This window comes from Ciconia boyciana, chromosome 4, assembly GCF_034638445.1.
Source record: "Ciconia boyciana chromosome 4, ASM3463844v1, whole genome shotgun sequence".
Classification (NCBI taxonomy): Eukaryota; Metazoa; Chordata; class Aves; order Ciconiiformes; family Ciconiidae; genus Ciconia; species Ciconia boyciana.
In genome coordinates this window covers 35,198,901-35,221,651 of record NC_132937.1, presented here as the reverse complement: position 1 = coordinate 35,221,651, position 22,751 = coordinate 35,198,901, and the positions used below count along the sequence as shown (strand labels likewise).

At 37.0% G+C, this 22,751-nt stretch overlaps 1 protein-coding gene across 2 annotated transcripts in view; it reads right to left on the bottom strand.

Moving 5' to 3' along the window:
- The window catches only part of ITGA1 (integrin subunit alpha 1), a 76,425-nt gene that overhangs the window by 16,654 nt on the left and 37,020 nt on the right, over positions 1 to 22,751 (bottom strand). For both annotated transcript variants that reach the window (XM_072859176.1, XM_072859177.1), the window contains exons 7-20: positions 20,038 to 20,186; positions 18,179 to 18,329; positions 16,414 to 16,579; positions 12,045 to 12,118; positions 10,047 to 10,191; positions 8,693 to 8,835; positions 7,211 to 7,354; positions 5,521 to 5,775; positions 4,957 to 5,087; positions 3,358 to 3,521; positions 3,033 to 3,169; positions 1,942 to 2,052; positions 1,297 to 1,382; positions 958 to 1,093 (exon numbers count right to left, since the gene is read on the bottom strand). In XM_072859176.1, coding sequence (XP_072715277.1) covers positions 958 to 1,093; positions 1,297 to 1,382; positions 1,942 to 2,052; positions 3,033 to 3,169; positions 3,358 to 3,521; positions 4,957 to 5,087; positions 5,521 to 5,775; positions 7,211 to 7,354; positions 8,693 to 8,835; positions 10,047 to 10,191; positions 12,045 to 12,118; positions 16,414 to 16,579; positions 18,179 to 18,329; positions 20,038 to 20,186 — 1,992 coding nt within the window. The remainder of the gene's footprint in view (positions 1 to 957; positions 1,094 to 1,296; positions 1,383 to 1,941; positions 2,053 to 3,032; positions 3,170 to 3,357; positions 3,522 to 4,956; positions 5,088 to 5,520; positions 5,776 to 7,210; positions 7,355 to 8,692; positions 8,836 to 10,046; positions 10,192 to 12,044; positions 12,119 to 16,413; positions 16,580 to 18,178; positions 18,330 to 20,037; positions 20,187 to 22,751) is intronic.

Genomic DNA, 22,751 nt, shown 5'->3' with positions numbered 1-22,751 from the left:
CTTGTGCAAACTCTTTTTAAATTTTGACTAAGTGTCAAGGGCCTGTTGAACATATATACCATTGCCGCTTTTCATTGTCAAAACGTCGTAAGAGTCAAAGCCTTAACTGAACTGGAGCAAAAACAGGAAGTCACAACTTCTGCAAAACAATTTCCACCTATGGACATCTACATCAATTAGTAGCCGTTATTCCCTTCCAGTGAAAGTGTTTGGAACATTAGCAATTATATACAAACTGGACATGATGAAAATTAGTCATGGGGTCTAGCAGATCAACATATGTATAAGTACACAGCTTTTACATGTAATTTTGTAAATGTGTTCCTAACTTGGCAATAAAAGTGACATTCATACTCCATAAATTATTGCCACAGAGTCAGCAACAGTGCTATGAATCCCTGACTTCTCCTAATGCGCAACAGCAGGACTGTTGATTGAAAACAAACTCCTCCTAATGTTTCCCACCTGAACTGAGATGAATTTGTAGCATATCTGCTGAGGCAGGCAGAAAACCAGCTACTTTGGAAATGCTGTCTGAGGTAGGGATGAGGCAGACACTGATCTATGCTGCCCTACCAAGACAGTACTTTTTCTATACGTGTGCAAAAAGAAAATTCTAGAGGCTCAGGAGCTGCACTGATGAATAACAAGGCATTTCTGGCTCTACAGATGTACAGATGATTCATGGTGCTGACATTCATCTAAGATGCAGGCACTTACTGTCTAAGTATCATTGTGAAACTTTCATCTGTAGTTAACGGAGTCTAGGCAAAAGTCCACTCAGGTCAAAATAAATACACTCTTTTAGAGGGATAAGCGAGGACAGCACTCCCAGGAATCTCTTCCAATCAACCGAGATCATCCAGAGCAGCGAAATTCAGGCTTAATAAAAAGGCTTCCTCAGATGTCTCTAGCAATATAGATCATGATAAATGTGATAATGTGAAAAATTCCTACCTCAATGCCAGCAAAAATAATATTTGGAGAATACTGAACCAAAACTCTGGTATTATAGGCACTGTCTTTTTTGTTCTTCACAGAGAGCTGGATGGTGAACTTATCATTGCGTGACTTTACAATGAATGGAGAAGAGCTGTAAAATAAAGTAAGAAAGTTGGACACCTTAACTTTTGAATCTGTTTTTAACATAACGAGGAACTTCTTTCAGAGTCCAGACTATATTGTTTCTGATTTGGAAATTATGCCACAGCATTATCTTATTAGACTACAGAATTTATAATTTACATATAAATTGTGTACAGATATCAAGTGACACAATAAACCCAGTGTAGTTACCTGTCTCCAGCTATGCTTGCTTTTACATTCAGAACAAGATCTGAAATGCATTTATTTTTGGCTCCGCAATCTTTTGTGAAAGGAATCTGCAACAATAGTATTTTTATTCTCAATTTTATTACATTTATTATTAAAATTAAATACTTGCATTTTAATTCATTATCTAATTTTATATAAGGTCTTCTGTTTGACAATCAAAGAAGCCTTCCCTAATATTAATCAGTTAAACATGCCAATATCCTGTAAAATGCATAGATGAAACATAACCTTTCTACTCATTCCCTTCTAAGTGATTCATCTAGATTAGAAAAAGAGGCAATAGTAGAAGTATGAATGATGCCAAGCACCATCAAAGTATATAACTAACATTCCCCTGCTCTATCTGTGTAAAAAATGACAATAAAATTGCTTGTACTCTCTTCTGTCTTCAGTTACCTCTGGACAGCTTTAAAACCCCAGGCTGGTTCCCAAGCACACTGAATCAAGCTTTTCACTCCTAAAGACTCATTTAGAGGAAGCATCTTCTGACAGGCTCAATGACCCTCCCTCTTTAACCAATTTGTGGACAATACTTTCAGCTCTTGTGTGGGCTATGAATTTTACCTTAAATACTTTGGTTATTAATACAGAATCTTGCTGACTTACATATTCTGATATTGAATTTGGCAGGTTGCTATCAAGAACAGGTCCACTCTCTGGGTCAGAAAAATTGAACTCCAGCAAAACCTTTACAGAGTCCTGAAAGTCAGGCTTATCCTAGAACATAAAGAAAACAAAATTGCTGTTAGGGACATTCACTTTAATATCTAAGGAGGTTAAAAAACCCGAACAATGCTGAGGTAAAATATTTTTCAGTCACGCTGTCGCCATCCTTGCTAGAGAAGCATTTGAGTGCTTGCAATTGATGGTAAAGCATTTAATATGCAAGCCAATCCTTATAAATATCTACTAATGTTTTTGTGTATCTCATCTTATCACAAAAATGTCAGATAGCCTGAGCGTATGCAACAGAGTTTCATTTAAGAATGTCTCAGAACAGTCAACTCCTAGACTTTCCTCTTTTAGTTGTGTTTAAAGGATCAGTGAGATGAACAGCAGTCGTATCACTTGGTGTGAAGTCAAACTGAGGCCTGCTGTTAGGAGATGTATTGCATATTCAAGCAAATTCTGGGCACATTTATGATTAGTTTTGAATTATGATACAACTGTGAAGTCACTGAACATTTTAAATGTGAGTAGCTTATAATATAGACCTCCTTTCACTCTGCACATTAGTTACAATCTGGGCAATTTCATACTCACACTTGCTAATTATTTTTCTGTTGCGCAGTGAATAAGTATTCTCTATCCCAAACCTAATTTGTGAGTTCTTTTACTATATTTTAGTAGGAGGAATTGCACCAATATGCAAACTAGACTTCCAGCTCATGTGTTCCTGCTGAGTTTTGAATGCACCTAAACTACTAACCGCGAGAGCTGCTTGGTTCCACTAAGCGTGTTAAGCTCTTTCTTAAGACAGACACAAACAAAGAGACAAAGGTAAATAGACTGTACATATCAGTAAACAGTTTATATCTATATACATATACAAATACATAAATCCTAAGTAGTAAACGAATTTTATGTACACTTCTTAAGATTATTTCTGGATGCAGATTTTGTTGTCCAATTTACAATTAATGGAATACATTTGGGTTATTATCAATATGAGAAAAACACTTAAATGATTTACTTGCCAACATGTAGAAGTTATGTTTAATACATTCTGAACCTTTGATAGTTATATTTTTTTGCATTTTCCTCTCATGGCTTTCTGTGAACAAGCTTCGAGATATTTGCCTTTGTGAGTCAAGAGTAATCCAATACTGCAGACCTGCAGAGAAAGTTGAGATCAATATTATAAACCAATTTGCCTCTACACATTTTTTTTCCCCAGTATCTTAAATGTACTTGGAATAGTGAATTTAGAAGAGTTGCATTCCATTTTTGGAGAAATAAATGAATGTGAGCATAGCAGTTTTATAGCGTAAAGTTTCCATAGCTTAGTGCTTATCTACTTACTAGATTCAAATCTATCTTCCTTCGACTTTAGTCTGGTCTTAAAACAAATTGTGGCATTTATGCATATTGTTTTTCTTTTATTTATCTGACAATTTTGTTGTTGGATATTGATGCTTTTGGGTGTAAATTGCATGGAAACATTTACTTCAGCCACATCACGAGACCTTAACAAAAGAGAGAAAGTGCCTTGAAAATAATAGCAGCAACTTTTTTTAACTTAAGAATGAACTTACAAAATGTGCAACATTCAACATTAAAATACACATATCTGATGCTCTAGACAAATAATTAACTATACACTCTATACATAGTACTAGTATACAATAAATTACAGACAAAATGGTCACAGGGTTTCTCCACAGTGCTGTACATGTTTCAGAAACGATACCAGATGAAAGGATATATTTTCAAAAGCATTTAAGCAACTCCGTACAGCCAGTTCCATTCTAAAAGAGACTGAAGGCTCAGGCCCATCCTCAAGGGTATCCACGGATGAACATATTATACATGAGCTGGAGGGTAGTGTGCCTTCCCTTAGCCTATGAGTACTTAAACAGTCTGAGATTCACTACCAATTTGCTTCACTTTAACTCCGCTTCTCCCCTGCCCCTGAAATGCATTCCTGCCTCTCCCTTTGCTCTGGCTCCTTTTTGCGTTCCCTTTTGGACTCAAGATGGAGATGATGATGTACTAAACCAGCAGAAAATTGAGCTGGCAAAATAGCTTTCTTCAGATTTGTGATCTAAACAATGCAGTGAAGGGGCATTTCATTGCGTTCACACATGGAGCTTTTAGAAAGACCAACTACCAGATGAAGGTGAGGAGAAGCTGGCAGCTTGAGGATAGCTGACAAACTTGATCACCTAGCAGGTGAGTTCGGTGGAACAGCAGGACAGGGAAAGCAAGAATCTGGCTTAGCAATTGCCTTATCAGAGAGAGAAATGGTTTTAGTTGTGCTTTAGAAACGAGGGATTACATGTTACCTTGTTTATTTCTCTTACTGGTATTTTTCTCTTCCTGCTTAAAAAATATATTGCTCATTATACCACCTGAAACATGCTCTTTTGTAAAGAAAGTGAATTCACTGTTAACCATCAAGTTTAGTTAATTTTTTCCAAGATTTTCTGTAGGGAGTCAAAGTAGAGTTTTCTTATTAGGAAGTCAAATGAGTTTTCTTAGTGACCCCTTTACATTTGATTCTGTCCTTGATATTGCTAATAAGATAATAGGCAATATAGTGTGAAAAAGAGAACACTTAAGTTTTTTTCTATTTTACTTAGTGCCACAGTGGAATCCACACAAGTGGATTCCACCCAAGTGGAATCAGTTTTTATTTTGAATATGGTCTAGAAGGACAAGGTCTTCATACTACGCTAACAAGGTTTCTAAAACATTCCTATATTTATTACTGTTATCCATTAAGTTTTACACTCGTTCCTCCAGAGATACATGAAAATATGAAGATTCACAGCCAGTGTCAAAGCATGAGATGCAACCCGTATCCTCACAAGAGCTCAAACAGTAGTGCATGCAAGTTACATTGGTATTCCAAGAAAAATGGTTATTTTCTGGCCTGACGGCTGCTGTGAGTATCCGTACCAGAAGAGGGCAGCCCCACCAAGGCCTCCAATGGTGACATCAATCAGCCCGTCGTCGTTTAAATCCATTTCTCCGTGCACAGACTGGCCAAAAAATTTCACTTTTTCCCCATCTCCACCTGATGCAATACGCTGTGAAAAGCATTAAGAGGTTTATGCAGTGCATATTGAAGGATTTTATAAGAACATTCAAGATGCATTTGTTGGCAGTTAGATGGCTTTTAGACTCTTTAAATATATTCAATTTTCATTACAATACTCCTAAATGGGTTACCATGGTGATGAACACACTACAAATTTTCAAAATTGCAAAATATCTACTTTTCTGGCTATACAGAACATTTCAGAAGGTTTCTAATAAAAACTTGCAAATATATTTTCTAACATTATTAGAGTCAAATTCAGTTAAATCAGACTGAGTTTAAAAGTACAGAGCATTTTAAAAAAGCAACTGTCATGACAAGTGAAGTCACAGTTTGATTCTGTGTTGGGAAGACACAGGAAAACAGGATTTGTGCTACATACACTTACAGTGGCTGCCAATCTGTAAAGTTTTACTTCATACCTGTGAATATTTTTTACTGATTGTGTTGCCATGGCCATGATAAATATAGACAGCTCCCCGATGATCATCCTCTAAGGGAGAACCTATTACAATGTCATTATATCCATCAAGGTTGAGATCCTTCACTGCAGCAATCGCAGTCCCGAAGCGTGCACCGCAAGGCTCATTCTTAAGAACTTTGCAGGTGTCCTGTTTTAATGGCGAACAGCATGTTTGCTTTATAGGTTCGAGACTCATCTGATATTCAAACTTTGTCTGTGAAAGAACAGATTTAGAGTTTGTGGATTACCATCAACATTTTAGCAATGCAGGCTTTTAAGAGCTCCTGTCCAGAAGACAAACTGATGAATTAAATGAAACAATTACATCCTATTCCTAGTGATTGAGTGCACTGTAGAAACTGTGATTCTGTAACTATAATTCAAATGTTCTTTCTGAGCAGTGGGTGGGAAAGACATTCTTGCTCTTTCTCTTTCTGCATCTAAATGCTTTTGCATATTTCTTGAAGTTAGAGGTTCACAGGAAAGCATGGTATCATAAAAATACTTAGATAAAAATACTTAGTAAACCACTTCATTCTTAAGATAGTGTAAAGAGTTCTCTTAGGCATTCTCTAAAGGCATTCTCTTAATCTGAGAAGTCAGCCAAGTTTCTGATGAAACACAGATGGCAATACTGTTATTCCAGAAAAAAAGACAGCATTTTTCTTACATAGACTGAATTCTGTTCTTAGTAGAGACATACTCCATGGCCTAACATATATATATATATTCTTCTGGTCCAGTGTGTATCCTAGATCAAACACACACATACAGTATAGTATGTAACCAATCTTTCCAAGAGATTGGCCCCATGAGTTCCATGTTAGAGATTAGCAGCAGCAAGCAGTTGCTGTGTCTCCTTTATTTGGAGATGGATAAAAGGAAGCACAGGAAAAACAAATTTCAAACCCTCACATTACTGGAGGACATGGAATTCTTGTTTTCTTGCCAACCCTATTCACCAGCAACTTGTTGTTAGCAACATGCATGTAGAAACTGGGAGAGTTCCTTGTCAAATAGATCCAGTCTCTTCAGGTCCTTTTCTTGGATAGTATTTTAGGAGACCATCATTGCTAGGACATACTTTGATAACTGTTATAATGATACACAATGGTACAGGACTAAAAGAATAAAAGAAGAAGAAAAAGTATACATAGACATTGGAAGGAGAGACTTATCAAATTAAGAAGTTGAGGTGTAGCTGGTATATTCCTCAATCTAGTAGTGACATGTTTAAAAGCTGTTGGACGTATGGAGTTTAGCTCTAAGTTGGTAAGCAAGTCACAAGGATATTGGAGCATACACTTTTAGGATGGATGAGCCCTATTGTTCCCTAATCTGTGAAAGCAAAAAGAAAATGTGATAGGAAAATTAATCCTATAAATTTGCATCTATGTCATACTGTAGCTTACAGGATATAGTGCCTATCTATATAATATACACTGTTAGAAAAAAAAGGTGAGAAAACAAGAGTTTGAGAAGAAAGTTTTCAAAAAATAATCTGCATTATACTCTCAATTGTCAAAACCATGTTTCTCTGTTTTCAACAGGTCATTTTCCCCAGCTCGAATTATCATACATCTTTAACATAAGGATATGAAGACAGTAAGGAGCATGTTCTGTTTCTGGTCAATAAACATCATCCTTACCTTGTTCAGACTATAAACATATACTTTCCCTTGCTCCTCTTTCTCAGTTCCCATATACATAGGCGCTCCAACAAGAAGAAGGTCTGTAAATGAGTCCCTATTGATGTCAATTGTGGTAATAACACCCCCAAAGTATGACCCAATCTGCAGGAAAATATAAGGTATAAATCAGAGACAGAGTCGTTAATGTCAAGCAACATTTCCTATACAGACACCTGTTTTACGGCTGCTTACAACAATGCCAAATATTAACCACTAGGCAGAAATTTTCTTTGCTACCTAGAAGATCTTTTTCGTCTGTTTGCCTTTGAAGCTTGCTTTCTGTTTTAGGGTTTGTTCTCAGATTTTTTTGTTTAAGAATGGTTCATTCAACTTTCAACTCTCCTGAGTTTGAAAGGTATGAATGGTGCCTTCTACCTGCTAAGGGGAGTAGGACCTCTTAAGACAGCATTTGAATAGAAATGTCTTGGGGAAGCTAGTCTTCTCTTCAGTCCAAACAATAATACATAGAAGGAGAAAAATCAATGGTCTTAGGCTTGCCAGGGGAAAAAGGTAGGATGGTGGACAAAAGCTCCGAGAGAACACAGTGCAGGCAGTCTCCAAAATTCACAAGCTGCTACTTGGGAGGCAGCGGAACAAGATCTAGGCAAAGAGCTAGATACATTAATAGACTGGGTACAAGGTGTGGAATACATTCACTTCACAGCTAAGATAGACACCCTGCATTTCCTTTACACTCAACAGGAGAAACAGTCCCTTCTAGTGGACAGTCCCTTCTAGTGGACAGTCCCTTCTAGTGGATGAGATGCCTCTCATCTCATAGAAGATGTTTCAAGTAGGTCAGACCCCTCAAACATTAAAAATGCCTACTTTCCTTCATTGACTCTAAAAGGACTGATTGATTAGCTGAGTTGCAGACATCAGCTATAGGTGAAAATTAGGTAACGTGAATTCTCCTGAAAGGAGCTTGTACTTCAGACTGGGGAGACCTGAGTAGGCAGGTCTTTCAACTCTCATGTGCATAATATTATACTACCATCTTTAATGACGTGATTACATGTTTTTTTCCTGCAGGAACAGCTCTCAGTGAGCTGCTATTCAATATAACAAGCAGCTATTCAATATTTCATGCTATCCCAGATGATGCTCTTGCACAGAATCCTGCTTGTCACACCTGTTTCTTGCCAGTGACATACCCCTTCCACTCAGCAGACAGAGAAAATTGCAAGTTCAGAAATGGCTACAATCACTTTGGCACTGCTGAAGGTTTAACCCTCAAAGAGAAAATTTCCAAGGATCTCTGACTACTGTAGAGTCCACTTTCCATTACTTACTATACCGGAGCATCTACCTAACCTTTCCTTCTGATCTTGCTTACAACTCCCAGTTTCATTTGCTCTTCTGATGCAGAGTTCTCTTTTGAAATCATTCTATTTCTCATGCCATATTCCTCTCATATGTTAATCATGAATGCATACTTACTTGTTCTCCATTTAACCTCTGAAGTACTTGTACCTCTCTTCCTTCCATTTTATAAATGATAACTTGGCCAGTGTGATTGTATCGTGGCTGTCCTGCTATGTACAGTATGCGTCCAGGTGTCAATGCTGAATTCACAGTATATCCTAGGAAGCAGAAGAGAAGTCAAGATGCAGTACATAGAGAATGCATCAGAAATACTTGCTGTGATTCAGAGCCTTTTTAAGGTTTATTCTACAACTAGATGTTTAGCCCTACTTATGCTAGAGTATAATAGCAGAGTTAATTAAAAGGGCTGGATGTGTATTTGCCTAGTCTTAGAGTCATGAGCACCACTGTGTTATTAAACCTGTTCACAGGCTGGTGAGTCATGTTCCCTTTGCTAGTCTCACACAGTGTATGATATGATGGTGCTGATGAAATAACTTGTGAATAGCTGTTGAAAAACTACTTTCAAAGAACAGTTGTCACCGGCTCACTGTCAAACTGACGGAGTCTTCCAAATGTGATTCCGGGGCGATTTTGAACCTAGCTCTTTTTAAATTAACAACAAGTTAACAACTTGTGTGAAGGAAGATTTAAAAATTTTGCAGATGAATCAAAACTGTGGCAGGGTTGCAAGTATTATGGAGGATAGGATCTAAATTTAAAATGACTTTACCAAATTTGAGATATAAAAAAATAGCTAATGGCATTCTGCAAAGAAGACAAACAGTGTACTTAGGGAAAAAAATGAAATTATTCGAGTGTTAACTGTTCATCAGTGAAAATGTGGCTTAAATGAGTTAACAGAGCAAACAGAACCATGAGGTGTAGAAAGCAAGACCTAGAGGAGAAAGCAAGGCCACTGATGCTTTTTGGTAGAAAAGGCCGAGAGGAAAACAATAGCCTGCCACTATGGAAAACATTATTATAAGAAAGATAGTGGTAAATGTTGGTAAAATGTGTGTGGTAAAATGTTGTTCTTGTCCATTGAGTGACAGAAATCAGCTTAATTTTAAGCAAAGATTTAGACTGAATATCATGTAAAGCTTTTTAACTATCAAGGCACAGAAAAACTTGAGAAGAATACCAGTGGAATCTATGAAATCTTCTCTGAACAGATAAGACATCTCTATTGGGGAAAGTAGATATACTTAGGTCTGTAAGCGTTTGGACTAGTTTTTTACTGTAGAAGTAGTAAATTTTGTAAAAAAGAACAAGAAAATCATACAGTAGACATGTCCATACATTATAAATTTTCTCAGTCTCCTAGAATGTAAGATAATGTTCTGTAAGATACTCTTTGTGAATGAGATTTGAGAGAGGTCTTGTAGCATTTGTCAAAAAGTGTTATAAGATGGGCTATTTCTCTTACCTAGATAGGCTGCAAGGGGTTCATTTCTTTCTGAAAGCCTGTCACGAAAAGTGTCATTAGTTGGCATTGAAATACCACTGTCCTTCACCATGAGCACTGTGCCATTCCAGTCATATGCTCCAACTGCTCCAAGCATGATCCAATCCTTATGTAGAGAAAAACAAAAAGCCTGTTCTCTATGTGAACCATCTTTAGACATTCATTGATCATGATGCTCACATTGGGGTAATGCTTCCTGTATACTTACGTATTTAGCCCTGCTTTTTCTATTATAGTATGGTCCCTACAATCATAGTATGTCTCCTACTTCTTGTTAAAAATGCACCCAACTTAAAAAAAAAAAAAAAAAAAAGGTCACTCAGGAAAAGCAGCAGAATGAAACACAGTTCCTACAGCTTTAGCCCACCATTCCAGGCCAAATAGAAAGACAAAAGGGATTTTAGCAAAGCTAATCAGAGAATACAACACTTAAATGCATTCCCCAGACAAACTTTCAGAAACTTGAACCTTTCTCTGTTAAATCTGTGAGTCTTGTATATTGTGCAAGAGCTTTTTGTCAATGAGAAATGGTTTGCTGACCTTTCTTGCCTGAAGGCATGAATGTAGCCTTCTAGATAAAACGGACACCAGAGACCCTAAGTCTGTCAATGCACCAAGGACTGAAGACCCATTTCTGAAGTGAGGTTCTGAAGACAGCAGGTCAGTTGTTTGTGAACTTCAAGAACATGCTCTACCAAATAGATAATCTTATAAAAAATCCTTGCGCTCCCTATCAGGGTAATACTTGTTTCTAAGGTATGATACAGCATCTGAAGAATCATGTGTAATGCAGTGCAGAGAATAAAAATGAACGGAGAGTACTTCTGCATTAAAATATTTATGTTAAATCATATTGAAGGTCTTTTATTCTCTTTTTTACCAGTGATATGCTGAGCTGTATACAAAGCCATGGTTGAAGGTTTTCCTATGCATGTCAGTTTGTCTTGGATTGCTTGGTGTTTGTTCAGTTCAGTTACTCTCCTGTTGTGTTCGTTTCCACTGTCACTACTTTTTCTTATCTTTAAAGCTTAACTCTTCCCAGTTCTTTTGATCTCATGTTAAATTTTAATTTCATTTTTGTGCACTGAGCAGATCATCACAATGGATACATTTTGATTTTTCAAGAATAAATAAAATACTTTGGGAGTGATTTTCTGCTAATACAAATTCCCAGGGATTTTTGCATCCCAGTTTAATAAATATTTACCACCTGAGAACTGAGGTATTCAATGCGTTAACAGAACTAATATGTTGTGTTACTAGTAACGTAGAACATATCCATGACAGAAATATCCTTTTAATATATATTCTGTCTCAATTTCACCAGTACAATGTAATATCAATTTATACATTAATATTTAGAGAGAACAGTTTTATAGTTCATAGAATCATAGAATGGTTTGGGTTGGAAGAGATCTTTAAGCATCATCTATTCCAACACCCCTGTCATGGGCAGGGATGTCTTGCACTAGATCAGGTTGCTCAAAGTCCTGTCCAACATGACTTTGAACACTTCCAGGGAGAGGGCATCCACCACTTCTCCAGGTAACCTGTTCCAGTGTCTCATCACCCTCATCGTAAAAAAATTCTTCCTTATATCCAATCTAAATCTATCCTCTTTCAGTTTAAAAATGTTGCGTCTTGTCCTGTCACTACAGGCCCTGGTAAAAAGCCTTTCTCTGTCTTTCTGAACATATTATAGACTGTTTTCCTGATAGAAAGTGCTATGAGAGCATTAAATTTAGAGTTCATGTGAAGAAGGTACTTATTCTCTTAAGCTTTCATTGTTTATAATCATTCTTTACATACATTTTTAAAAAAAAATAACTGGATTATGGGAAACTTCCAACAGCAAACAGGACTGTACAAAGAATTCTGAAATACTCATTCCAAATTCATGCCATCACCAACAAAAATCTACTTTGTAAAAGAACTTCTATTTTCAAACAGTTTGTTTACCTGAGAATAATGAGCACTGAAACCAGCTTGAGACATTTCCATTTCAAATGAGGCAGCCTGCTGGTCTGTTGTTGCTATTAAACAGAAAAAATTACGTTTCAAAAATAAATTAGTTTCAATCTGAAAAACTATCTGAATAGTGTAATGAAAATGGTCCTGTGATAGTAAAGGATAGCATAATTAACTAGAATATTCAGTCAATATAGTTTTCCACAGATGTTTATAATAAATACAGAAATTAAGATCTGTGTTAAATGCTACCATTAAGTACGAGAGTTTCCATTTTAAGATCATGTCTCAGAACTTGTCCAAGAAATATTTCTGGGCTAAAACTGACCAGATTTGACCTTAGGCTGATGGTAAATATGTTTGGAATGTTTGATTAATACGGTTAAGCCATTTTCCACTTGAGCTAAGTGAACAATAAAACACCAGCCATGTAACCCTGGCCTTGTATTCAAGCAACTAAAAATTTCTAGGCAGCTGGTAGAACTTTAAATTAAAAACACTTGATGTTTGTATGAAACTTTGCAAAAAACAACATAGGAAAATCTCAGATGTCCAAGATTCATAAACCTCAGGGACAGGCTTGGGAACTATAATCCTGCCCAGAAAGTTACATGAAAATCTTCCTGATTTTCTTAAGTGACTTTGAATAAAAAAGGTATCAGGTGATTTCGTACCTTGTCAGGTAGTCACATGCTAGTTATTAAACTCTGATGGGCTGCTTTGCTCCCAGGTACACTTACAATATTATCTTTTTGAAAGGGAAGAGAAAGGTCTGCCTCTTCCTCTACTTAAAAGCAATACTCAAGGACTATTTTGCCACCTTAAGCACCACAAGTAAGGTAACTGTATTCTGCATATTGATTCCTCCTTGAGAGCAAGATACAGTAACGGGCAGTAGAGGGGAACTATGAAATCTGCTCTGATGCTTGACCAAGAAGAGTTCTCAATTTGCTACCAATGGAGTGCTGAGGCGAACCTCCAACTGTGTAAATGAAACTGAGGCATAGCAAGCCATGGCTTCATGAATTTCAGGCATCTGGATTATTAAATAATACTGAACTTTTGATACTCAGCAATTAAACCAGAGAGGTTGCTCCCTGGGACATGACGTCTTTGCTAATTGTTGGGATTTATGGCCAGGCATAGGAAGGAGACATGATCTCAAACACAAAATGTCTGACACACAAACATAGGCCATCATGTTTCACGAGATGTAGCTGCTTTGGTAAGTTTGAAAAAACTATAAGAGTTTTATGCTTAAAAACGACCAAGTTGTACATTTGCTGATAAACAATATTTTCATGCAGTAAAGGATGCTCCTTAATGAGCTGAGAAATACAGGACTCTCACAGTCTGAGGCAGAGGACAATGCTGGTATTGTTGGTGTGTGCAGCTCTGAATGCTGCTTAGAGAACGGCTCCCAGTCTGACTTTCCATTGAGTTTCGAACTGCCAAGCATCCTACAAAGGATATTTTGTGAAAAAACATTTGTGCCTGCTTATGGGTTGGCTAAAACATAAAATTGCTGTTAAAATCAGAAATCCATGCCATGAGACACACAGGCATGTGAAAAAAATTATGTGTAAAAATTCACTGGCTGTCAAGTGTGGGTTTTTGTTGGATTTGATTTTTCAACTCTCTCTCAAGTTTTCTTTGTATTTTTTTAAAGGCCAAAACCAAAAAGAAAAGAAGAAATCCAAGAAAAAAATTTAAATGTACTATTATACTACCAGGAGGCTATTTGGATTGAGAATTTAAACAGATTCAGATACAGAATTTCAAGAATCAAAGTTCCTGTGACCTCCATATTATGCACAGAAGTTAATTCAGCTACAGTGTATAGGGTTAATTAATCTTTTCTACATTGCACACATCCAATAAGTTGGATTGTCACTAGAAAGCTGCATGGGACAGAATTAATCTTCTTTTCTCCCCTGCCACAGTAATGTGTCCATGGACACAGTTGCAAAACTAGAGTAGCTCCTGAAATGCTTTGGGAGTGACAGGAAACCATGCCTGAAGAATCAACAGAAATTGATTTAGTCAGCATCTTCTAGCTCCAGCCTTACCAACCCATTGGAGCAACTCAACCTTGCTATGGTTTGACAAAAAGCTAAGATCCCATTTCCAGTTTCCATTCTGACTTCCTTTGTAACCAGATTATGTGATTTCCGGGACTTTCACAGGTGGAGGAGGTGACATTTCTTATATCACAGCTGTCTTATACAGAAATCTTAGCACAGACTCTGAGTTCCTACTGAAAATCTGGAAATCAAGCAGCCTTTTGGGAGTGGTGAAATCACTTAGCTCATCTCTTACAGTGTGAATGAAAAGAATTTTCCACATTTTTTGTTTCAAATATGTATTTTTTGTAATACAGCCAAGTCATATAAAATAAAAATCGAAAATAAGGCAAATATATCAAGGCACAAATATCCTAACAGTTTATAATATGTTTACATTAAATAAGAAGTAAAAATATCCAAGAAGTAGATATTTGTTACTGCACCTTTTGCAGAAAATTAAAGCTGAATTCAAGGAGTACTGCAGAACTTGTTGATACTTAAAGAGGTACAATATGCTTAAAGTACCAAAATACTGGAGGACATGATGACAAGGACTAGTCACCTCAAGAGCTGACTATCATATAAAGAGATAACATTTCTACAATTTAATCAAACAGTTAGTTTCACCACCGTTAATATAACTACATTTGTTTGGATATTTTATTAAGCTACAGAACTTGTTTAATGTTCAAATGTTTTGTAGTTTTTTCTTATGATTAGAGGAAAGAATTACTAAAATCATTGATGGGTTAGAGCTCATGATAAAAAGCATTCCCCATCAGCAGGGAGTTCAAGCCGGCACAATTTACTCCACTGTTTGGAGGCTGGGGTTTCATGTGATAGATACGCACTACCTAATAGCGAGTGATTGCTAAAAGGGACAAAGTGGAGTGTGACAAAGTCAGACCATCTCTTCCAGTGGCATCTGGTTGTTCAAAGGGTTGAGCTATGACATGAAACCTTGAATCTGAGTACATAGATGTCCAGAAACTCAGTCATGATAGGTCTTATATCCTTTGTCTGTTGTCATGACTAGCAGTTGATTAACTTTTTATTCTATATCCATTACATTTAATAGGTGTAACTAACAGATTTTATTCTACTAATGAAAGACAATGATTTTTCTCACTTTTCTAGACGCACAAAGCACAAACTGAAGACTAAGTTTTCAATTTCTGTTTGAACACCTGTTTTTCCACTGAAAGTGTATTCTTCCCAATAAACAGGGATTTAACAAAAGACTCCCCCTATTCAATGAACTTTGAAGTACTCAATGAGCTTAAGGAGGCTAAACTTTGGACTTTAGAGAGATTAAATTCTCTGCAAATGAATTTGTTTCAAAAGTGAAGAAACAAAATCTTCCAGGAAATTAAAAAGATAAGAACATATAAACTGGAAAAAATATTTAGTAATAATCAGGTGAAAATAGTAATATTTGATCAAGCTAAACGGTACACTAAAAAACACACCTAAATATGTCTGAGAAATATAGATCCAATTTAAAAAACTTTAAAATAATCTCTCATACGTGTATTATTTCTTGACATTCAAGTCAACACTATCTTTTGTTCCAGCTGCAAACTACACTATTCCAGCTACTTGGAAAGTTTAAATGTTGAAAAAAATAAGTCCAAATAGATGGATGTTTTCTTTGTATGACACAGATCCCTTCAGAGTTGGCCAGTATAATTTATAACTAATAAACTCAGTCTTCTGTTACCAGTAGTGTCCTTGAAACAAACAGAGATTTGGACAGCGTTGCCCAATTTGGATGGAGAATGTAAGCAGATATTATGAGAGAATTACTTTTCTGTGCTAAAATCTGAGTATCATGAACATTTCCAAAGGAAAAATATATCTTGTCAACTCTATACACCAAGCCCATGTTAACTTGCATAGCAAAGTAATATGTTGTAACTAATAACTAACCAAAATGAGAACCTAAAGGTACAGGCAGACAAACATGTGATCATGGGGTAATCAGGATATGGTCTGGCAATGCTTTTTTACCTAAGGGAAGGTAACTTCACATTTACCCCGGCTAAAGTGGTAAAAGTTACTTACCCTTTTAGGCTATTGCCTCCATAGGCTCTAACCCATCTGAATATATTTCACATCATTATCTATGTTTTTAATGTCTATTGTAAAATATTTTTATGATCAGCATGAAAAAAATACCTGCATAATACATTTTGTGCAGCACAATACATTGCAAAGGAAGATACAAGCAGGTGGTCTTCTATTTGCTTCAGTTGTAATGCACTCATGAAGTAAAATTTTAAATAATATCATACCTTCCAGTGCAAATATTCTCTCTCCAAGTGCTTCAACAATAGTTACAAGAGCTAATTCATCTGAGACATTGAAGAAATGCTTTTCAGTAGGCTTACTGGCAATTGATTTTATTTCCTCTACAAATTTCTCAGTACTTAAATTTCCTCTGCTGTAATGGCCAAGAATCTAAAGAGAATTAAAAAAAAAGAAGTCAAGGATACATTTTATAACCTGTTTTAAAAGATACCTTTGAGGCAGGTTGTCAGAGAATATTCGGAAATCATATCTAACCTTAATTTGCTCTGTTAAAACCTCCCTCAAATTGATTTGAAACCATTCTTTTGCGATGAGAACAGAACTGTATGAAGGCTCAGCTGTTTTTCTGAAAATATCAACAATAGCAAACAAAGCAACTGTATAGTGTAATGTCTGCTATCCTCAACTGTCCTTTTTCTCCCTTATTCACAAAATTCTAATGATTTATTCTATGATTCTATGATTTGTTGAAGTAGGCCTTTATTTAGGAAAAAAACAACACAACACCCAAACTAGAATACATAATTGCACTGGCTTCTGCATAGGTACCACCAGTTCTTGTCATAACGCGGTGTATGAGCAATTAATGACATGTTAGGTAGGCATAGGATAATTCTTTCTTGTGTGCAGATTTGCCCTACAGATACACATAACAACAACACTTGCATTCAGTGTTGACGACTCCATCACAGTATACGACTTTAGATTTGGTCTGCAGTTTTAACACCACTGCTGTAAAAACTCAGGATGCCTCAGAACAGAATGAGTCACTTCTCCAGTTCCCAGACCGACAAGTATTTTTCATAGGAAAACAGTGCTCTACACACTTAACTTGCTTTGAGAAGGAAATAAAACACAAACTCCCATGTTCTAGCACTCCTGGACACTGGAGTAACTCAAATTTGGTTCCAGACAGAGATTTTATTGCTAAAAATTATTGCAGCTTCAAGGATGACTTTCTCTTTAATGATCTCTAGTTTACAAAGGAAACCACTGAAAATTTCTGCGCTGCTGGATTCAACTTTTGTTTTATGTCTTTCTCTAAATTAAAGATAACATCTTTCTTGAAATTGTATAGTTCCATACCACCTCATTGTACCAAAGCAAAGACAGATAGGATCGGAGAAGCAACAATCCAAGGTACCTTCAAAATTAGCGAGAGAAAACAGATGATCTGAGTATAGAATACACAAATAAAGTGGAGAGTTCACACCAGATCTATCATTAATGTTTCCATATTTCTCAATATGGGTTAACCTCCATCATGTTCATCCTCTCATTCAGCTACTAAGTTTGCTCAACATGAAAATGACAACTTTAGAACACCAGCACACGAACAGCCATAATAAACCTGGTTTTTGTTTATGGTTTACATTTGCTTTTTTTTTTTCAAACTAGGTAACATGTCTATAGAAACTGCGCAGAAGATTTGAACTAATCCACTCTGTTCAATATTGCTCTTAACAAAAAGGATTTTATTTTATACTGCCCCTCAAACTCTTTCTCCTTTTTCTTCACATGCACACACACCTGTCACCACCAGGAAGACAGATAGATTGCTTTTTCTTATGTGCTATAAAATCAGAAAGTAAATTTTTACTGTGTTTTTCAGCGTCTTTCTTTTTTTGCTCTCCAAAATGATTATATTTCCATAAAGGTTCTGTGAAATGAACTTTTTAAACAGAAATTACATTTGGAAGATGAAACATGCTTTTAAGATTCTGAATTTTCCCATTAAATTTCACTTACGGCAATAGCAAATCTCTGAATGTTTTCATCTTCACAATTATCAATCACTTCTTTTAATCTGTAGTTGTCATGTGATTCCCCATCAGTCACAATAACCATTACTTTTTGTACTCCTCTTCGTGCACCACGAGCCTCAGTAAAAGCCTCTTTCCTAAAGGGAGCATAAAGCGTTTGGAGAAAGGCAATGCCAGCATTTAGCACATGCATCATATTTGCATAGTCATCCATAAACTAAAAGACTTTATATTAACTAAGAAGCATTAACCATGCACAAACACAAACAACAACAATTGGAACTTACATGACAGTTCACAGCCAAAGAGTTTCACAAGCATTCATTCATTATTTATTTGAGAGCAACAGCGGAAAATACAATTCTGGATAGTGAAGAACTCTTCCCCTCTCCAAATAAACTTCTGGCACCTTAAAACAGCTTTTGGCAGCTTAAAAAAACCCAGCCAACACCCCCCCCATCCTGAAACCCACATACAAAAACCCCACCGATTTCCACCCTACAGCAGCACTTCAAGTGGTCAAACTCTTCAGCTACCAGCACACCTCTGCACATCTACAGCAAAACTAGGTTTTGGAGATGTGGCAGAAGTAGGTTGCAGGTGAGCAGAGGCAGGTGGGGGCAACCGGTTGAATTCTCAGCTGCAGATGGGCAAAGGGGCACTGAGGTTTTGGGCAGCTGCTCACCCAGACTCTAGAGGGGACCAGAAAAGGCGAGGTTGGATTAGGGCTCTGGAGGAGAAGGAAGGAAGCAGGGCTTCCTCTTTTTAGAAAAATACCACAGAACCTGTAAGACTGGCCACATGAGTGAAAGCTAAGATCTACTGCTGACAATGGCCAAAAGTAGATGGATACAAAGACTGCAAGAATGGAGGAAGCTGTTGCTGATAGTTTCTATATATAAAAGCCTGCAACAGTTTGTGGTGCACAGGGACTTTCTGAACCACATGTGGTTTCTGAGTATTTGGCAATTCTCAACTGGTTGTGCTTTCATGAACTTGTTCAGACTCCCTCAAGCTTGTATTTGTATCTAAGGAAAACATTACTGGTGAATATGTAAGAATTTAATTAGATTTAAGACATCATATCAGCAAAACTGTGCCCAGATAATCAAACAGTTCATCAGAAAGATGCTGCATATTTCACTAAATGGTTGTTTGGAAAAGGCGAATGCAGTCTTTTATGGAATAAAGTAATGCTGTCATGCCAGAAAAAAAAGATACCAGGACAACATTGTACAGTTTGAAAGTGTCTGAGAGATTTTGCATTTACTGCCTATTCTACAAAAGTCAGATTTCATTTTTCTCATAAAGGAAGCATTTCCAAATAATGCTATTGCTACAACAGATCTTTAATCTCCCAATGGTCCAGAAGCTTCAAAGACTTTGGATATAAAATTTCCAGGCTTTCTGACAAGTGTGAGCTCAAACCCCGTAATAATCTTAACTTCACAATTAAGACAAATTAACACTAAAAAGTTCTATTTTTTCCTGTTTCCTCTAAAAAACTTAATTTCCTTCATCCTCTATACACACAGTTCCTACCTGCTCTGTGTGGACATCAAAGATTTTCAGCCCTTTACTTAGGACTACAAGCTTGCTCCATGTCTCTTCTCATTCCCTATTTCCTCCACTCAAGAGACAGCTGCCTTTTCAGGGTGCCATATACAACTACTCTAGATGCTGGACAGAGTCTGTTTATCTACCCTCCTCCTAAATTTTATTTGCTTAGCTAAAATGAAGTCAGATGTCAGCCACATCATATTATTAATTTATAAAATCAGAACTGTCACCATATCTGTTTATGTTTGTTTCTACCATATGCAGGACAATATTTTGTGAACGTACCTTGCTGTATCTATTCCCAGGGCTGTCATAGTTTGCGTGCCACCCCGCTGGCGTATTCTTGTGGCTGCAGCCATCACATCTTCTGTTGTCGAGTAGGTATTCAGGAAAAATTCATGGACTACAGTCTGTCCGTACTGAACAATTCCAACCTGAAACACACAGTTCGTGTTAAAAATCAACTACCCTTAAAGAAAGCATCTGTATCTCCTGCAGTGGGGTAAATGTCCATCTGTACCTACAGCCAGGCTAAGAATGAACTCTGTGTGTTTCCCTCGGTATGAAACACCTATAAGCATTTGAGGAAGACTGGCTGGAAGACACTCAATCTCATGAAGCATTTTAAAGTTTCTAAATTGTTTTTATTAAAAATAGGAACAAAGCCAAAAGCAGGTTCAACTCCTTGCTCTTCCTGACTTGCAGTAATCTATGCCGCAGCTCTGCTCTCCTCTAGGCCAAGGCAGACCAATGCCCTAATCACCAGTCACAACTTTTCAGAATAGTTTTCCTTATAGCATATGAGGCCATGGTTCACTCACAACTCTCTTCATCCCATCCAAATACAATAATCCTACATCTGATAGTTTATTTACCCTAAACCTAGCCTAGAAACAGCACTGCAATGACAAATTTAGGCCCTCAGGGTGAGAGGAAGACCCAACTACCCTTATCTTGATGAAGACAGCAGGGCAGTCCAGGACATGGCCATTCTCTCAGCAGGAGGTAAGCCAAAGTAAGACGCCTGACAAGTGCCAGAGGGGACAACATGAATAAAATGATGGCTTCTGGAATGGGGGAGGATGATGGAAAGACTCTAGATGACCTCAGCAGGACAAATCTTTGTGAGAAAGATCAATGCATGGGGTTAGAACCCAACCACAAATGCCTGAGGGAACCTGCTGCAAAAACAAGTGTGAAATAAAAAGACAAGCAATATTCTTAAATATTAATTAATCTCTCTCATTCATCTTTGTCAGTTTTAATGTTTTGGCAGGTTCCTGACAGTTTTTACTGGGAAGAATCCACACAATGTTCCATTAGCATATTTCAATTTTATGCTACACATGGCAATTTATAGGTGTTATTTAGGATAATGCAGTATTATGTGGCATATTTATGTCTCGCTCATCTATTATTGAAAGCACTCTAGCATTTAGGTGCTGAAGATCAATAAGACCTCTGGGATGTTTATGCCATCATATTATTTTAGAAGTGGCTTAGTATGTACTTTGCAATTGCTTTATAGGTGTTTTTTGAGGTACTTTCATAGCCTCTCAGATTGTTTGCTTGTAGTAGAAGGGTTGGAGTTGGATAAATATTTGATACTAAACATCAATATCACGATCATTATGAAAAGCTAATTACATATGATTATGGACTATAATTATAATGGTATGTAGTAGCAAAATCTATCCCACTTAATCTCTGTATCCTTTTGAAAATACAATCAAATCTGGAAGAACTGATGTAAGTTCAAAGTTACGACAAGTTGCTCCCTTTTAAAATATTTTAATTCTCTCTCGGAGGCATGCCCTCCTCCACCTGTAGCTGACGGCATCCAGAGCCTGCATGTTCTCATGGGCTGTAGCCTATTAATCCTGCACAGTGTTTACACAACATGCTGGGGCACACACTGTATTACTGCTCAGAGCAGTCATGTGGCACCAACTAAACCTCAAGCTGAAGATGAAATTTCTAATCTGTTCCCTCCAAGGCAACTATTTTGTGGCATGCCTCTTAAGTGACATACAAAATAATCTGAACAGGATGCTGCTAGTCATTTAAAAAGACTGCCATTAACTGGTGATAAACAAGAAGTTTTAATTATGTTTGGTCTTTCGGAGCAGGAGGAGTGCCTTAAGTATTCCAGGACCATGCACAAGTGTAGCCAGAGACTATTGTATGCCAGGGAGCCCACCTCTGTGGATTCACAGGCTCTTTATCTGCAGCTTTGAGGATTTTATTGGTACCAAGGATTAAATCAGCTATTGACTGCTGTCAGTGTGAAAAGTATCTGCCAGTCTTCCATGATTCTGGAGACACATGTTGGTGTTGTAGTTTTCCTAAAAAAGGTTACAGGCTGACATTGAGTTGTATAATTTCCTGTTTGAAAGGAAACGTTGTCCGTGATCACAGCAAGTAAACATTTTGAGCATTTCCTTCTCAGGAAGTGAATGGGAAGAACATCCGAGTCTGGAAAACTGCACTGTGTTGCATAGCTTGTAAATCAGGAAGGAAGGGGGGCATGTGGTTATCTTATGGGATACAATTGTTCTGTGGGACCCTTTCTTAGCACTAGCTTTAAAAACACTGATCATCATGTTCTACATATTTCATGGCATCAAAGATGAGCCATTCCTCAAAAAAGGGTAACGAAAAGCTTCCCAGAACCTACAAAATACTACTAGGCTGCATGTTCCAGTCTCCTACAGGATCACAGAATCAAGTCCACCTTGTAAAATTAGAATTATATTCTATTAGATAGCAATGAATGTTTGAGCTTTTGTAGCCTTTTAATTTACTGGAAAACTATAAATGACACATCTACGTCATGCAAATGTGCCTTTACAGGACAATAAACCTGTTCAAACTGTGTAACTTCAGCAAGCCCCTAAAAATGATGCTTACAGGAGTTGTATGTTTTGATTTGCTTGTTTAATTTAAATCTGGAAAATGCAATAGTACTACACAAAAGGATGTAATTCTGCTCTGCTCCA